At 39.9% G+C, this 19001-nt stretch overlaps 1 protein-coding gene across 2 annotated transcripts; it reads left to right on the top strand.

Moving 5' to 3' along the window:
• The first annotated feature begins 2207 nt into the window (after positions 1–2207).
• On the top strand, positions 2208–17077 carry LOC122998391 (mitogen-activated protein kinase kinase kinase 7-like). Of its 2 annotated transcripts, none has more exons than XM_044375282.1 (14): positions 2208–2652; positions 3716–3826; positions 5702–5767; positions 7436–7481; positions 7619–7757; positions 8148–8272; positions 8832–8960; positions 9435–9565; positions 10112–10196; positions 10284–10414; positions 10522–10660; positions 12747–12808; positions 13931–14046; positions 14950–17077. In XM_044375282.1, the coding sequence occupies exons 1-14, from the start codon at positions 2587–2589 to the stop codon at positions 15116–15118; spliced, it is 1515 nt and encodes a 504-aa protein (XP_044231217.1). In that variant the 5' UTR covers positions 2208–2586; the 3' UTR covers positions 15119–17077. The 2 variants fall into 2 exon arrangements, with proteins under 2 accessions (XP_044231217.1, XP_044231216.1); XM_044375281.1 differs by having other exon boundaries at positions 2210–2652; positions 10519–10660.
• The last annotated feature ends 1924 nt before the right edge of the window (positions 17078–19001 follow it).

Genomic DNA, 19001 nt, shown 5'->3' on the forward strand with positions numbered 1-19001 from the left:
CGAACCTGACTAATTAACACACTGTATCTTGTTTGTTCAACACAACCTGGGGAACAACACTTACAGTCACAGTGAGGGTGAACGTAAAGAGACAAAAACCAAAAGCTGTGCTCTAGAGTTGTTGTTAGGTGTTGTTAGTATGATTTTTATCTGACCCTATGTATTTTACTGATTTTGGATGTTGGACGTGTGACAGAAACATTCCCTGGTCTGTATGACACCTTGGGTAAAATGGCATAGCCCTTCTGGGTGGCCTTTTAGATACAAACAATGGATCCATGGTTAAGTTTGGAACTGTTCCAGATGTGGGCATGTTGTGACACATAATATGTTGTGAGATAGCTGTCAATCACTTGATGGATGGCTCCCAACGGAGGGAGTGCCCCTGGAAAACATGTTATTCATATGATAAGATACAGATGTGTAACCCTATATAAGCTGTGCACCGACAGTGGTACATTGCCCAGACCATCTTTGTATATGGAATGGACCCGATGGCCATCGTCTAATAAACGTCTACAAAACAAGAACTTCGACAGCTCTTCCTTTGAACGATATCATCACACATCCTTCCTTTCAGGTGTATTTTAAACTTTTGATGGAGCCAGGCTAAGTTTTTCCCCCTGCTTCCATTCTTAATGCTAAGATAGGCTAACCATGTTGTGATTCTAGTGTGCCTAGCCTAGCTCCGTACTTAAACAACAGACTTGAGATTTATGTCAATCTGCTCATCCCACTCTCAGAGAAAAAAAAGAGAACAAGCATATTTCCCAAAATGTTGAACTTTTCTTTTAATTAAACTTCATTTATTCTATCTGTCATGGTTCTATCCCAGTCTGGCTCTATGTCCCTCAACCAGCCCACCAGATGCCCACAGACTTTTTCCTCGTTTGTCGAACTGGACTTAATGGGAGAAGGCCATGTAGCAGCCAATAATGTAATAACTGCAAATAACATAGTAATATTTCCATTGTAATGTGATAAAAGTTAATGATGCAATAACTTACCTATAATGTGATAAAATGTCTATGGTAACCATAACAATAACAATAACATGAAATCTGTGCCTCTTTGAGGTCCTTTAATACAAAGACCACCATTTTTTCTCTTGAAAAATATCATCTTTAATTAAACATATTTAAATCACTTTTTCAAGTAAACTGCACTTTCTCTCTTTATGTTTATATGTAACAAACCTGACTCCGACAAGTTACATGAAAATGTATTACCATCAGAATGCTTGCCCTATTTACATCGCTGTCTATTTGAATACAGTCATGACAAGCTCGACAAAGAGTTTAAAACTGAAGCAAATGACACCTATGGTTCACTCTTTAAGACCTGTATTTTTTGTCAGTCCCCATAACTGACCACACGATGTCCGTTGATTAACAAGTTACCCAGTCACGTACCTCTGACATTAGGCTTTTGTGTTTGTCTGCAAACTTCTGTCTTCCTTATCACACATGTTGAAAGGAAATTAGTGATTCAATTTAATTTTATAACTACATTCTAATTAATTAAAATGATCAAATGTGCATTAATCTCACCCAAATAAACTGTACTTACTATCCATTAGCTAAGTAACAGTTTATCCAAATACTATCTATACTATTATATTTTAACCATTTGTTTCTTTCTGCGTCTCTGCTTGCTTGCACACCATTTTTCACATATTCTTAGTTGCAACTGGGGTGTTCTGGTTCTCAGAATAAAGACATACAGTATTGTTTAATGACAAATATTTTTTATTAGATCAAATTATTTGAGCTAGCCTACTCCGCAATCTTTCCACGTACCCTCTGGCAGCTGCAAAAGTATTCTCTGGGGTAAGTAAGTAGCTACACCTGGCTGGGAATCACTGACCTGCTGAGTATTTCTGGCAGCAGGATGGTGTGTGTGTGTGTGAGATTGAGTCAAAATAAACTCCAGTGTGTGTGTTCATGGAAATGAAGGAACATGTCACCCAGTAAAACAGTGTGGCTCACTGATGTGTTTTAATAGTTTTTGGACAACAGTGGAGCTGTATGGCGCAGAGAAATAAGATACATCACAACACTTGTTAGAAGATCAGTTTATTGTTGGTCAGTGGTGGTGTGTGGGTGGGGTGGGGGCGTGGGGGTCAGTGTACTGTTCCGTATAAGCGATGGAAATATTATTTGTCGCCCCTGGTGGAGCAGAAACAAAACAAAGCTGCATTCAAGACCGCGCAGCACCGGAGCGGTTGTATACGGTTGTATGACATGTCCATATTATAAAACAGATAATTCGTGTCGCACTTTACAGTCTTAATGTTGGATGAGGTCGGTTAAAAGTCCTCCCGTCAGCGTATAACGTGTCAGAAATCCTGAGTGTACGTAAGGTTTTTTAGCTGTTTTCCCTCCGTGCGGCGGGATGTTCACGAGCACCCAGCCAACATATGTGTCATTTGGCAACAGCTGTGCCCACTTCCTGATTTCACATCACAGCAACAGATGAGAGCGGCTGTTTGAGAGCCAACGACCGCCGCACTGTCATATTTTGAACCGATAACCATAAGAGACGCTTCGGGTTACGGCTCCAGCGTCGTGCCGCCGCTCTGCTGCGATGGTGGAGACTCCAGCTGGCTGCCTGTTTGAAGACATCCAGCATGAAGACATCCAAGTCGAAGCGGTAAACTTAGTGACTTACTGACCAACAACAGCCCGCCTGGAGAGGACGTTAACGTTAGCTCTCCACCGCTGGGAAAATGTTCCGGAGTAACGTTAGGAGTTTAAATGTTGAAATGTTGCTACGTATTTTTTTTTTCTGCTGACGAGCAAGGCTCAGATAAAGACAGACACGGGGCTACGTGAGAAAATCTGCTAGTGGAGCTGTTACCGTTCACTGTCCTCTAATGTGAAACACAGAGAGAGGATAATAAACTGAGGCCTGAACAAACCATGAAACATGACATTTGCCACTGAAGAACCTAAAAGCAGTTTAACAACCAGAACAAGGCCTCAGACTAGCTATAAAATGTTACCCTGGTTAGTTGTTTGTAGAAGTGCTGAGAAGTGAGCTGGTGAATTACACTTTGTGCTTTCAAGGCAACAAAAGTGAGAGCATTTAACCTCCCCTCTAACACTGAGGGCTAGTGTCCTCTTTACTACGGCCTCTTTAACCTGTCAGGGAGAACTGGGGGTAAAAACTGCTGCTGGGCCCTTGTTAACCCTCAGCTCCTCTCCTTTTCTCTGCATCATGCTCAGTACTCCTGTGCTAGACTAGACTAGCCTTAGGTTTGCTTTGTGGTCATTTGCTTAAACACAAATGAATGTAGGAATATGCACTGGTGTGGAACAGGGTGCTAACATGTATATTCTGTCTTTTTAAATTATGTCTGACAAAAATGACTTTAACAGTTCATCTTAAAATGCTTGATGCATTATTATGTCGTGGCCTAGGTATAAAGAAATTATATTTGATGGACAAACAAGCATATGGAAAGCATATCCTGCCTACTATTTAAGCAAAAGCTAAGCTAAGATGGTCTTAAAACTAGTTCTCATGATGGGGCCTCAGGAGCAAGTAGTAAAGCGAGCACTTCTAGAGCATATTCACTAAAATCCCAGATAACCGCAAACAAATTGCCACAGAGTGAAGCTGGGGGCTGAAGCTGTTAGTTAGCTGTCCAGACAGTAGTTGTTATGGCTCAGTTTTCTGTCTAAATCACCACCTCTTGTCTTTTCCCCTCCAGGCTGTTGGCAGAGGTACATTCGGAGTTGTCTACAAGGCCGTATGGAAAGGAAAAGATGTAGCAATCAAGACCATCGAGAGCGACAATGAAAGAAACGCTTTCCTCGTTGAGGTACTGCAAACACTTTTTTTTTCGGTTGTTGTGTTCTGTATGTGCTGCAATAAAACTTGCAGCCAGCTTTGTAGTTCAGAATTGTTCGAGGTGCTTTGTTAAAGCCTGCGTCCACCACAGGAACTTTTACAAGGGCAGGGGAACTTTTACCAAGGATTAAGGGACAAATTTCAGTTTCTCTGCCATAGTGCTTGGTGCTCTGGTGGAAATACTCTCTGATGGCCAAGTGAGTGAGTGCACAAGCTAAGAGCACACACACACACACACACACACACACACACACACACACACACACACACAGGAGTGTTCCTAGTAGAGTTCCTGTGGCTCTGAAACTGCTTTGTTAAAAACAGCTTTTAGTATATCAGCATTACAAGCATATTCTGACACTCAGGGTCATCGGAGTGATTAGTGGGAGCAGAGGTGCTCCTGGAGATGTCCTGCTGGATGTCAACAATAATAATACTTATAACGTCTTAAAAGCATAAAGAGCAATGTAGTAAACTGAATATATTTTAGATGTTGGGCTGTTGGTTGGACAGAACAAGACATTTGGGCCTTATTTTAGTGAACCGAGCAGCATGACACAGATCACAGTCAGGTGTGTCCTGCGCAGTGCTCTGGAGGTGTGACCAGTGCACTTTTAGTATTTTTGTAGCCAGGTGCACCAGTGGTGCTCTTGGATGCAGGGCGGGATCAGAAAGAATATATAACAGACATCATAGGTGGACGTGTTGGAGGCTGTGACAGTCATGACCAATCACATTCACTATGTTCATCCCCTTTAAACACAGGGCTTCCCCCTGCAGAGTTGACCTCACAGGACATTTATTGTTGTCGAGGTTCTAAAAAGTTTCAAATATGAATACAGGAACTCAAATATACTGGCAAGAGCAGACCATGACTCTTTTTTTTGTAAGTTGAATTCACTTTTCTGGACACTTTAATGAGCCAGTAATCACCATGGTTTCTGTGTGTTGTAGTTTGCAATTTGACTCGGCATCACAATGATCAATACAATAACCAGTCCAGACAGTTAAATACCTCTGTAGTGCCATATATAAAAATGTGGTTTAGTATTTTGTATGTCTTTTTTTTTTTTAAATTTATTGCTGAAATAATTTTTAAAGTTCAAATTCATAAGCTTTGACTGTTTCTGTGCAAAATAACTGCAGAAGTTTTGGGAACAAATCTTCAGAGTTCAACACACACATGATCCTGATAATTTTTTAAAATAACAGGTTCTTGTGTAAAATGTAACCAACATGTAATCACATGTGGCTCATTGCAGCCTCACATCTACCTGTATTGTAAATAAAAATGCATGTGGACACTTTGACCAGACCTGTTTATTTACATTAGAAACTGTACATAATAATGAACCATAAATGATCAACTTGATGTAAACAGAAGCACAGATGTTTCTATGGTTATTTTGTAAGATTCTGCTGCCGGTTGCACAACATTGCTGCAGACAGAACAGCTTGAACATTCAAATCCGTGCATATAGATATTTTCATGTTGAGGTGCAACTTGTTCTTTTCTGCTGCAGGCTGCTCTGATTGTTTTAATGCTGTGGTGCATTCAAGCGCTGTGCTAGCAGGATGACTTGTTTCCTGTTTTTTTTTTCCAACTAGTAGAGCTTGGTCTTTAAATACGGGTCTGAGTACAGTTAATACAGGCATAATCTTCAAAGATCAGTGTAAATGTGTTAACTGCTTATCACCTTTTAAAATACGTACAGTATATCAAGATAAATAGAAACATAATCTACTGCAGCGATGTTATATAGATAGAGAAAGACATCAGGATGTGGATTAATACATTCATAGTAACATATATATTTATCATCTGCCCCTTTTTGTCTCTGTGCAGCTGCGCCAGCTCTCGAGGGTGAATCACCCCAACATTGTTAAGCTGTTTGGCTCTTGTGACAATCCAGTAAGTATATAACAGGCATAACTGTGAGGATAAGGTATGTAATTATGTATTGTCATAGATATCTCTTCTGTACTGAATTTAAAAAAGCGATCATCTGAAACCGTCATTCATCACCTCATTTGACAGCCAGTTTAGAATTTAGAGAGGGAAGTGAGGACTGTTGCTTCATACACTTTGAACTTCCCATCATTTAGTAAGAAACACTGCAATGCTGTGGATAGAGAAAGAAGAAGTGTTATATGTCAGTGGAAGAGCAGCGCTGTGCTCTTTATGCTAGTTCAATGTACTACAGCAGCAGATTATGTCAATAAGAATCAGTATATCAGACTTTTTTATGCATCATAACAATAGTCAAAGTGGCAGACTACTAAGATTTGGATTATTTCACTAAAACAACAGTACCATTAGCCACTGTTCAATCTTCCAGTCCACATAGAAAGTGTTTTTAGAAGAAGTGTTATAAGTGTCTGTCACTCGCTTCCATTTTATTGAATATATCTGAGACACACACATCACCTGGAGACAACTCACCTTTATTTACGCTCTGAGTCTAATTTTTTCTCCCTCTTGCACGTTTAGTGAAGCGTAATCCCCACAGACAGCTGTTGAATCACACAAATCTCCTGCTGTTTATATTTTCTGAACTTATTAAGCGTATCTATATTGATTGATGAAGGCTCCCAGTGTGGCTGTGAGCTTGACCTTTTCACTATATGCTACGGCAGGCGGGAAAATAAAATCAATGAATCAATAAATACAAACAATGTCGATTTCTTCCTGTGAACATGAAATCTATTTTGGTTGAGTACATTTCTGCCGTCAGTCAGCCTGGTGAAGACTGTTTGGCCAGACGCTGTCCAGGTCAGAGTCAGTGTGGAGGCTTTAATAGCACCTACCTGCTGCTAACATCTGGCTTTTGATGTGGATTCCCAGTCCTCAACAAATCTACTATTTCCTCCTGTTTGAGTAACGTTTGTTAAAAACTACAGTGGTCACACACACACACACTGCAGGGAAGTCAGAAAGTATTTTGAGACGAACACATCGTTGTTTTGGTCTTTTAATGGGATTTGTTGTCAATAAGACAGATGCCAGACTGATCCCTGATCAAGTACCCATCAAGTGCTGACATCAGTTGCAATGATACAGTGATAAAGCCGTTAGTTTAGCTCATCATCTCTGTTTAATGTGTAGTCAGCTGCAGGTGGGTGTAGTGACTTGATTTCGACCAAAACAAAACCTAAGCCACAGTGAGGGGCTGTTACCGGGACATGTAATTGACGCGTCCGTCATGCGGCGTCTCCGTGTATTAAATCAAAACATCCTCGGACTTGCGCTTCAGATATTTTATTTATCACCGTGCCCCACTAAAACATTTGCTATTCATACACTTACATCTATAACTTGCATGAAAACAACAAAAAGGCATAAAGATTAGCCTCTAAACGGCGGTCAAAAAAACTGTGTGCTTCTCCCGGTAAGCAGCACACCTGAGGAGTAATTGCCTCTTCCTCTACATATACATTTCCGTAGACTGCTGCTCAATAGCCACCTACTGTGGCAACCAGGGAGTAACCTTAACACAGTTAGATACAAATGGCTCTAACAGTGGGTTTAGAGGAAGTTACAGGTGATCCGTGTGTAATTACTCTTACTTTTTGTTCTCAGGTGTGTCTGGTCATGGAGTATGCAGAATGTGGCTCTTTATATAACCGTAAGTCATATCATGTCCATCACAAGTTCTAGTCGATTGAAGTTGACTACATTAGACCATCGTTCTTCTTCATTGTAAAGGATGTACAGCGGCACTGTAAACACACTTCTCTGTCTGCTTGTCACTCAATCAATCAGTCCTGCACAGTGCTGAGCCGCAAGCCCCCTACACAGCTTCCCACGCTATGAGCTGGTGTCTGCAGTGTGCCAAGGGTGTTGCTTATCTGCATGCTATGAAACCAAAGGCCTTAATTCACCGGGACCTCAAACCACCAAAGTAAGACTCTTGATGATGAAACAGAGTGGAAGTTGCACAGTTTAGAGTTTTTCTAAGAACTCAGAAAGCAAACGCAGGTATGGAGGGCTGTAGAGGAGGGATTACTAGGTGATGGTGGCTTAGACTGTTTGCTGATGAGCAGCATCCAGAGAGCAGAAAAGCAAAAGGACTTCATGTGGACTACTACAGTATCAGAAAAGAATAGTTACACATAGTTTTTTTCCTTTTTTATTGAAGTAAATTGATTTTTTTAGGTTGTATTAGTCCTTTAACACAACCAGAGGGTAGTAGAAAGCACTTTATCAGTATATTTTTCCCCCCCAGATGCTGAAGTATAACAGCTGAGCTGTAGTCTTGTGTTTCTAACGGCTGTCCTCTGTTCTGTTTCAGTCTGCTCCTTGTGTCTCGTGGCACTGTGCTGAAGATATGTGACTTTGGAACAGCGTGTGACATTCAGACCTACATGACCAACAACAAAGGCAGTGCAGCTTGGATGGCACCAGAAGTGTTTGAAGGTGAGCCACAGTCACTTCGTCACTTTCACTTCTCGTTCAGGAGCTCAAACTGATGATCAGTATTGTTTATGAAATACCGTAGGAGGCAGAAATATTTTGCTACTATTAGTGACTAAATTTGTACTTTTTTTCATTGAGTTTAACATCACAGCTAGACTTGACTCTGATTGGCTTCATTCTCTGGTACAGAGGAGTTTTCAGCCAGTCAGGGTGCATCTTTGAACCAGTAACAAGCGCTGTGATGCAACACAATTGGAGCTTGTGAGAACGTTTTGTTAACACATTTTCTTAATTTAACTGTGGCACATGTGGTTGTGTGGATCAGAAGCCCATGTGTTTAGGACAGCTGTTTAAAAGATATGACACAAGCTTATAAGCTACTGTTTAATTACTACATCCCAGGTTTTATATTACACTTCACCGTACTCTTTTTCTTGTGCAGTAGCAGGTGCAGTTGAATACACCCTCACTGATGCTGCACACATTTTTTTCCTGCATTTAACTTGCTGAATTTCTCACCCTGAATACAATAAATGTGATGTCGGTTTGTGTTCCTCAGGCAGTAACTACAGCGAAAAGTGTGACGTGTTCAGTTGGGGCATTATCCTGTGGGAGGTCATCACACGCAAAAAACCCTTCGATGAGATCGGCGGCTCAGCGTTTTGTATAATGTGGGCTGTCCACAGAGGTGAGTGGAGTCCTGGAGCAACTACAACTGTGTCGCCAGCTGCTCTGACACTTTACTTTTGTTTTGTGGAGGTTTGATGTGAAGCGGTCGGCTAATCCTGCTAAGAATCAACAGCTCAGTCTGCAGCCCTGTTCAACTTGAAGCCAAGATGGTCAAGGAGGTCTGGCTGGTATATACTATGTCAGAACTGCTTGTCAGACCATCCAATAGCTTCAGACCGCCCCTGAAGAGTGTGGCCTGTTGGGGAACAAGTACAAACACATTTTAGCATAACCTGGCCTGGATAATTGGATAAATAGATGGATTAAAAGGTTCAGTGAGCCCTCACAAGCCTCACAGAGCTTCAGACTTGCTATTGATTCTCAGTGGGGATCAGCTGTACTAGTGAAGGTCTAGGTGAACACACACACAGCACTGTAATGTACATTTAGGAATTCAGAGCTTCCAGACCACTGACTGTTTGTTGTGATGCAGGTACACGGCCTCCTCTGATCAAAGACCTCCCAGAGCCCATAGAGACTCTGATGACCCGCTGCTGGGACAAAGAGCCCAGCCAGAGACCATCCATGGAGGAGGTCAAGAATACCATGAGCCGTCTCATGAAGGTGCACCGTTCTCACATTTTACCACTCACATTCGCCGGTTTGCTTTTCAACTGACCAGGGCCTCGTTTCCCAAAGGCATCTCATGGCTAAGATGATTGTAAAATCCATTTTTACAAATCAAGAGGTGTTTCATGAAAGCATCATAACTGAAGATGCTCTTAGAAATGAGGCTAGATGAAGGAGTGGCTCCTACCCACTTTTGTAGGAGCCTGAGAGCTTCTCAAGAAGCTCCACAACTTGCAGGAGGAACCAAAAACGACATGTTTGAAGTTTTCCTTGTTTTGTACATTTTTAAGTCTATATTTTTTCATGAACACTGATAAGTGACATTTAAGGTAAAATGAGTGATGTTAACGTTTAAACTAGAAAGTAAAACTAAACCAACACACACGTGTAAATTCAGCAATAGATTAGTTATGTTATGTGGAATGTGTTAATGTTTACTGAATCAACAAGTCTCCTCTGATAAATGTTCTCTAATCAAGCTTTATGGTTCAGCTCTTTTTAAAACAGCCTGCTTATGTGTGGTGAACTTTGATGTTCCAGTACTTCCCAGGTTCTGAGGAACCACTCAAGCTCCCTAACCAGTCCTCAGCCAATAGGAGCGGCTCTTCATCAGCCACAAGCACAGGTAGCTAAACATCTGCAGCTTTAACACAAGCATATTTGTTTCTACACACCACCTTTTGTTTCAAACACGAGTCTTCGCCACCCGCAGGCTCGTACGCCGACTACACCATCAACAGTAACAAGAGCGACGACAACGCAGAACACAGAAACTCTGTCGGCAAAGAGGAAACCCTGAAAAGCTTTGAGGCCAAATTCCCACTACAGTTCAAACCCTCAAAGGTAACATAAGTATAACAGCTGATAGCACAGCATCATACATACTGGCACCTCTACTTCATGATTTCAACCTTTTTTTTTTTTTTTTTTTTTTTTTTATTCCCCAGCAGACGGCAACATTGCGAACCAGTATGTCCAGAGTGTCCAGCGTGGACAGTCAGCCAGGACGCTCCCAAAGCCCCACCCACTGCAGCAGCCCTGCAGCCACCACCGGCCAATCAGAGTTGAGGATGACATTTAGTCCCACAGGTAGGGATAACAGCTGATACCGTGTGAGAGACAGTATTCATTTTATTTAGTCTTAGTCCTGCGTCAAATGTCCTCTTATTTGATCATATTTAGTTAACCTCATCCTGACCGTAACTATTTCAGTATAGTTTTAGTCAATGAAAACTGCCACAAACTCTCTCTTTCTCTCTCTTAACATATTATTCATTTATGCAACCTCCCACCCCCAACTACAGAACTTATGGCTGAAGACTCATATTCACCACTTATATTTAGAAAATAATATAGTTTAGAATATGTTGTCTCCTTTTTTTGTCAAGGAAAATAAAGAGAGATTTTGGTAGAGTTTTTATTTTTTAAACATTTTACTTTTGTCTTTTTTCGTCAACAATATCACATGTTAGTGTTTAGTGACGTTGGTGCCATTTCGTCGTCGTCTTGTCTTAGTCTTGTTAATGAAATGAACACTAGTGAGTGATGTTATTTTGACTGTCTAAAGGTGATTGGTAACAGCATTGATTTATTGAATCAGTAGAATCAGACAGCGTGTCTTCACCTGCCTTGTGCAGGACTAAAAGTAACATTAGTCTATTTATCAGTTAATAGTTAGTTAACAAGTGAAGAAGACCAGTCACTTGCTCATCAGAGAATTACATGAAATGCTGCATTTTCCATTTCAAGTTCTAGCAGCACCTTGCTAACTGAATTATGACTGACTGACAGCAGCTCACTGTCATTCCTTGTAATGTTAAAGAGGTGAGATCTAGTAGGTCCAAGTTCTGCCTTGTTGTTCACTTTGTTTTTTAAACTGTTTATGAATATATTCATCACTGATGAGCTGCAGAGGCGACAACATATAGCAACACTGTGACAAACATCATCATGTTTATGTGCTGTTTTGTTGCCAAGTGCAGTTCTAGTGTGGGAAGGACAGCAGTGAAAACCTCAGAGCTAATATAGAGTTTCTTTCACATGAACATGTCAGGACTTTTAAATGTTAGTGCTAGAGAAAGCTTGTTTCTCCAGGTTGATTTCTCTTGAAGAATGCAGATTAGTCTGCCATGTATACGTGTTAGCGGCTTTCTAATGGCTTTCTACATGTGCTTAACAGGAAAAGCACAGCACGTAGCGGTTAGATGAAAGGAGAGATCATCACACAGGGCGACGCGTCCTCGCATAAAACACTGCATCCAAAGCGGAGGCTAAAATTGAAACTAAAAAAGAAGTAGTCTGTAGGAGTCTAAATAAGTCAGTTTACTCCTCAACATTTGACTTTTAAATTCAAACACTTTCATGCTGTGAGGATGAGCTCCACTCTGTCTCTCACTGTGCTGTGTGAGACACACACACACACACAAACACAAAAAAGGAGAAAGTCAGGAAGCAATGTCTTCTGTCACTAATATTTCAAATCAGTAAGTCTGGCAGTAAGAGACAAATCTGCTGACTGATCTGCTGCATGTGTAAGCAGGTTACTACACTGCATGTAAACACCTTCCATGATTACTCACATAAACTGGTTTCTCTGAGTAACCTGGTTACCCAAGACCACCAACAGACCACCTGAGTGGCCAGCTGTCCAGCGCTGGGTGCTGAAGGACACGCTGGAGCTGCTGGTCCTGCTCTCTCTACTTCATACCTGGGGCCCATTTCACCAAATTTGCAACACGCAAGCTGTGATTTGCATCATGAGATCATTTCCTCTTGCATTAATTTTGACACTTTTAACTTATCAAAAGAAACACCATACTTACAACCCACGCATGAGGACTACAGGAGTGTAGGTGTTATGACCTGGATAAAGTTGCCACAAATTTATTAAACAAATCAAATTTACTCAAATTAAAGAAATAACTAAATATTTCCAGTGTGGGGTGTGGATGTCAGTAGTGTTAGTGGTGTAAGGTGTGGATGAGTGTAGTAAGTAGAAACAGTTATGGGTAGTGAAGTTCCTGTGTATGTTGCACTGTCCTCAATACACCACTAAGGGGCATTACAGTGTAACATTACAGATGTGTGTGTGCTCTGTGCTACAGTAGCTCTTTTCCAGTGACAATGATTGTGTACGTGTATGCGTGTGTGTGTGTGTGTGTGTGTGTGTCCTTAGCTACCAATGGTTTGGACAGCTCCATTCCCATGGCATGCCTGAAACTGGATCACCAGTTACAGGTAAGTTGAAACTATGTTTTTGCGTTCATTAGATGGAACCTTAATAGTAATGTTTTGATGTTGCCTGTTATGTCTAGAACATTTTTATGTGATCAGTTATTTATTCAAATAGAACATGAGTCGGTATGAAATTTTATTTTGGTTTGTTTAAGTACATGATTACAGCTGTGTTGCATCTTCCAATCACTTTCTCTAACCTTGTGCAGGGGAGTAACAAGAACATATCAATACTTAAAGACATATATACACATACAGTACATAACAAAACTGAGTACAGCCCCAGTCAGTATCACTAAAATGTTAAGTAATGAAATCAGTGACCTCTTTCAGTTGTTATTGGTAGTATGGGTCCTCCTGTACCTCCTAACCACTGCTGCAACTACTCTCCCATCTTTATGAAGTCTCACAATCTGGTTTCTTACTTGTTCAGGCAATTCCTCACCATGTGGAGCCATGTTGCATCAGACACAACCACGGCCAAAACTGAGAAAGTTGTTGTGTTCACAGGTTCTTTTATAACCTTTTCAGGCAATTAGTGTGAATTGGAGTCTCAGGTGTACTCGCTTTTGTTGCCTTGAGGTTGTTACTTTGAGGTCTTGGTATATACTGTATGATATATGCAGACACACGTGGCAATGCATACATGCATTGTAAGTGAAAGTAATACAAATATAAATAAATACATAAATAATTTAGTTGTTTAAATAAATTTAAAAGAGCACACTAAAATAAATCTCCCTTTAATTTTTATCAGCAACGTTTTGTCCAACTACAGGTCTTCTGTAGGCAAACACCCACAGGCAAATGACGAGTGACATCATAATAATCTAATCACATTATTTATGCATGTCAGTATATCCTCATCACAAGGGAAATAAAAGCATTAATATGAATAGGATACATATATGATTTTAAAGGAGTTTTGCACAAATTTCCAATCAATAAGTCACAAATGATACAATAAAAACAAAAATGGTGTATAGGTACCCCTTGTATTGCTATTGCTTTTTAGTTTGATACTGCTATTAGCATTTTACAGTATTGCTCTCATCCTGTTCTTAAACGAGGCTGTTTGAAACCTGCATGTACCCTGTTATGGAACAGTGTATTGATTGCTTTCAGCCTCTAGCCCCGTGTCCAAACTCCAAGGAGTCCATGGCTGTGTTTGAGCAGCACATCAGGATGGCTCAGGAGTACATCAAAGTCCAGTCAGAGATCGCTCACCTTGTTCGGAGGAAGTAAGTCAAACAACAGGATTTTAGTAATAGTGGATAGTTAGCATGAATTCAAAAGATTGAACTACTGTTAAACCCACCTAATTATCATGAACTGTCAAGGAGGCACTCTCCTTAGCTGTGTAAATGACTTACAGTATATATGTATGTAAGATCATTTGGTAACCATGGTAACATGTATGTGAATGAGTGCCTTTATCAGTTAGAAGTGAGGATTTAAAACAGAGGTGTGTGTATTTTATCATCTCATTGAAAAGTGAGTGAAAAGTAGAAACCACACAGTAACTATGTCCATGTAATATTACAGTAAAAGATGCCTCTTTCATTACTGACAACAGATGAGGTCCAGTTCCACCCTGGACTGATAAATCTCACAGTCAGACATTTCTTTGTGAGCTCTTTGTGACACCAGAGAACAGATTCATATGTATATCAATCTCATGTCTGTGTTAAGCACAGAACTGGAGGTGGGATGTGGTTAGGCTAGCTTAGCATAAGCTAGATAAGCTCTGTCCAAAAAAAAAAAAACCCAAAAAAACACCTGTCAACACCTCACATAAAGCTCACTCATTCACTGTGTGTCTTTTTTGTTTAATCTGTAACCACAGGTGTAAGCTAGCTTTTCATCTAGAAATGAAAAATGTAATGTAAAAACCACAAATTTTTGTTTTTGTATTTCTTCTTTTTGTACAAATGAAACAAACAAGATACAATGTGTTAATTAGTGAGCTTTAGAGGCGTTGGTAGGTGTATTTTTAAACTGCAGAGCCAGGCTAGTTGTTTCCCCCAGTTTGCAGTCTTAATGCTAAGCTAGGTTAACCCCATCCTGACTTCTAAGCTCACTGTCTATTTAGAAGTGGCCATGATGTAGTGAAAGTGAGGCTTTCTGCTGCTTGGTCTGTTCAGACAGGAGCTGATGTCTGAGTTGGAGGAAGACCAGAGGGAGCAGCAGACTTCATCTCGACTCATCCAGGAGCACAGCAAGCTGCTGGAGGACAACAGCAGCCTGTCTGCCTACTACCAGGGCCTGAAGAGTAACCTGAGCCTGAAGAGTCAGAACCCGCACCACAGCTAGGACACAAGGCTGGGACACAGCACACACTCCATGTCTCCACAGTCATTTTACTCTTTTCTCTGAAGGCTGAGAGGAATCACTCCATGAGCTGACCATGAAGCAGGGAAGCCAGTATCCTGGGAAAATAAGACCTTTAACTTACCACAAAAGAATGTCTCAAGATAACATTAAAAGCATGTCATTAGTGGCTTTAAAGTCAAACTGAAACTTGAATTCTTCTCACTTTTTGTGTAATGAAATATAAACTATAATGATAAGGCAAATATCAAAAGAGGGAAGAGAGAAATCTGTAGTAACAGTGTCTCACCCTCAAGCCTCTGAGTGTTTTCCGTGACCTCGGTTAGCTGAAAATTCTGGAATTCAGCCTGTATTTTATGTCATACTTGTCTGTTTGGACTGTGGGTCATGCTAACTTTGCATGTGCCACTTCCATTTTAGAGACCAACAACATAAATCTGGGGAAGCAGTGTGAGCCTCCTAAAACTTTCCAAATCAACTTTAATTGTACATAAATCTTTCCAATCACTTAGTCTGGTTAATATAAACACGGAAATGAGCGATTAGCTGTTAGCTAGCAGCACAGCTTCAATTACTAAACCATCTTGCACTGCTGCCCTCATACGTATACTTTGTTTTGCTGGAGTTTGTGTTTTCCTGTATCACTACAATGGAGGTGGTGTGTTAGCATTGAGAATGTCCACAGTTATGAGAAGAGAAATATTGGAATTTCCTTTTAAGTTTTTATTACACTCCACCTCCATGAAAGCAGAAGCTAGTTAGCCTCACTCGCTAACATTAGCACTGTTTATTTCTACTCAGCATTAGCTGTCTTCCTTTTCTTACATAGGCCTAAATGAGGTGAGGCAAATGACTAGACTGTCCAAACTCACAGCAACAGGAAGTAATGTGACAGGTGATTTGACTCACAGTGTAACATAGCTATGGAAAGTAACATACAGAGTAACTGACACCAATCAAATTACAATATTGACATCATCAGTTGAGACCAAAAACATAGATTTGACCAAATATGTACAAAACAACCATCAGATTTTCTATCAAGATGAATTTCAGTTTGACTTTAAAATTAGTGTGAGCAATATGTGTTATCCAGAGATAATGAAATGGCTGAGAGTTAATAAGCCAAAAAAAAAGTAGCAGCTAGCATGTCCTCTCTGGGCCTCTGTAATTTAGTGATGGGCTTCATTTCAATCATCCAAAGAGACTTGACATGGACTTAAATACTTACTCCTAAATGGATTTGTTTGGGGTTAGACAATGACTTGCCTTTTAGACAGTGAGTTTTATTTAATATCAGTGTTTTTTTTTTCTGAATCGTTGAAAAGTAACTACAATTGTGGTTTGTACATTTTTACTCATATATTCAGTTTATCCCACCCTTTTTATCATCTTTCATGAAAAGAAGAAAGGCGCTGACATTGTGGGCCGCATCATTTTAAACCAATTTTACTGTGAATACAAGTGTTACCAAAGGAACTGTGCTTCAGAGACATGCTGCCTCGGAGCAAAGAAAAGCTTTTTTTGAGAGGTTGTTTGAAATGGAAATAACTGTAAAATAATGAACCTGACAGAATTTTTTTATCCATTTAATTTCTTATCTGCAGTTATTTTTTACACAGTTATATTTCACAGAATGGTATTAACATTATTCTTCACTGCACTTATTTGGGTTGGAGAAATGTTCAGCATATGTTTTGCTATCACATTTGTGTGGGGGGTTTCTATGACAGTGGGTCATTTTGGGATGGGTTGTTGTTTAAATGCATTTGTCCAGATGTTGCCTTGCCATTTTTTCCTGTACAGTTTATTTTTTTCATCTCAGTACACATTTTTTTGAATGAATGAACGCCCAAGAATTCCTGAAATATTTCTTCTGTGATTTTAAAATGTACAGGCTGCAGTTATATATGCTTTAGAGAAAGTAAAAAAATGTTTGTAGTATTTTGTCAGTTGTCATTTTATACAATACTGTCTTTATTGCAAGTTTGGTGCTCTGTCTAAAGGAAGATTGTGAGTTGTGAAGCTCCAGCTGTCAGTCACAGCAGGAGAGATGTCAGTGATTGTGTAACTCTGGATGAGTGGAGCATTTGTTGTGCTATTAGTGTGACACACAGTGAAACAATGGAGGCACAGACAGCTGGGATCGTTTTCACCAAGGTAAATTATAATACTGTTGGTCAAAAATACAATGCACATGGGAAATTCAGTTGACTAACATTTAGCGACACAACCTCTGAAACTGCAGTAAGAAGAATGACTACATCATTACCAACAGATCAGAGTGAATTTCAGCCTCAGCAGACTTCAGCCAAACTGAAGAATTAAGTGTTGGTTGGGTGATGAAGAGGCTGTTAGTGCAAGTATGAAGCTTGTGAAACTGCTGTGCAAACAATAATGAATACACACAGATGTTTAGGTAGGCCTGGGTGCCATATAAAGATGTTTGATTCTACTTTGGATGCACTTAAGTGGAGAAACTTTTTTCTACAAAACCTTATCTGACAGCTTTATGTCACTGGTTACTTTTGAAATTACATTTTTACATGAAAACCCATTTTCAACTTAGACATAATGCATTAATAAAGATTAAAGGGCCCTACTTCTTGATACAAGACCTCATTAAAAATCAGTGGGTAGTTGTGTTGTATAAAATCAGTGTCTTGTAATCAAGGATTAGAGAAGTCAAAAAACTGAAAACAGATTTGTGTATCAGAACTTTGTTTTTTCTTCTTTCCTCTCCCATTAATCATCTCAGATTTATCATGTGACCTTTGGGAGGGGCCACTGAACTAAACTAGCTAACTATATATATATAGTTAATAATACTTATGTACTTTTATTTAAGTAGGATTTTACATGCAGTGCACTTATTTGTAATGGACTGTTTTTACATTGTTGTGTTGGTACTTTCACTTAAAAGACAGGTTCACAATTTTTCAAATGTGTCTTAAACCAACAGTCAGGTGTCCATATGAACAGTGAAAGAGGTTTTCCTCGCTGTAATCATTCCTCCTGTTCATACTGGCTATTAAAATACCCCTTCAAAAGTGCTTCAAATGTGATGGGGGGCCACACATTTTGTGAAAAAATGCATTTAAAAGTTGATGTGAAGCTTATATGAGTCTTCATCAATCTCAGTTAATCATATCAAGTGGATTTACAGTCTTTTTAGCATCAAATTCCCTCTTTGTGTTTCCTTGGACAGTGTTTCCCTGTTGAGCTGTGGTGGAAGTATAGTGACAAAAAGGACTTTGGCACTAAAAAGACTGTAACACTGAAAGATATCTACTTGATTTGACTCATTTGGATGCTGAAGCTTCATATTAGCTTCAGATAAACTTATAAATGCATTTTAGCACAGAAGGAGGACTGTGGATTTTGTCCTCCATCACTTCCATTGTAAGGTCATTATGAAGGGATCTTCTAATGTTCAGTATGAACAGGAGGAATGATTACAGCAAGAAAAACAGGTTTACATGTTCATGTGGGCTCCTGACTGTTGTAAGACAGACTTAAAAAATGTGAACCTGTCTTTAAAATAAAGGATCAGAGTACTTCTTCCACCACTGGAAGGGATTTAAGATGCTGACCATGAACAACAATGCCCCTTGTATCTAACAGAAGAATGGTATTATGGGAAATGTAGGATCAGTCAGGATGTCTTGGCCTCTGCTGCCTTAGTTTTGACAGTTAAATTTGACTCTCAGAAACTTTATAGATGTCCTCTTTTGACAAAAGCAGCGGACAAAAAAAGTTCTTAAATGTGAACTGGTTAAATGAACAGCAGGCTCTCAAAGGCACGTGCCTCGTTCAGTTAAACTGCTCGAGACAGAAGAACGAGCATACACGGGCGAAAAAAAAC

The sequence above is a fragment of the Thunnus albacares genome, chromosome 15, assembly GCF_914725855.1.
Source record: "Thunnus albacares chromosome 15, fThuAlb1.1, whole genome shotgun sequence".
NCBI classification, from domain to species: Eukaryota; Metazoa; Chordata; class Actinopteri; order Scombriformes; family Scombridae; genus Thunnus; species Thunnus albacares.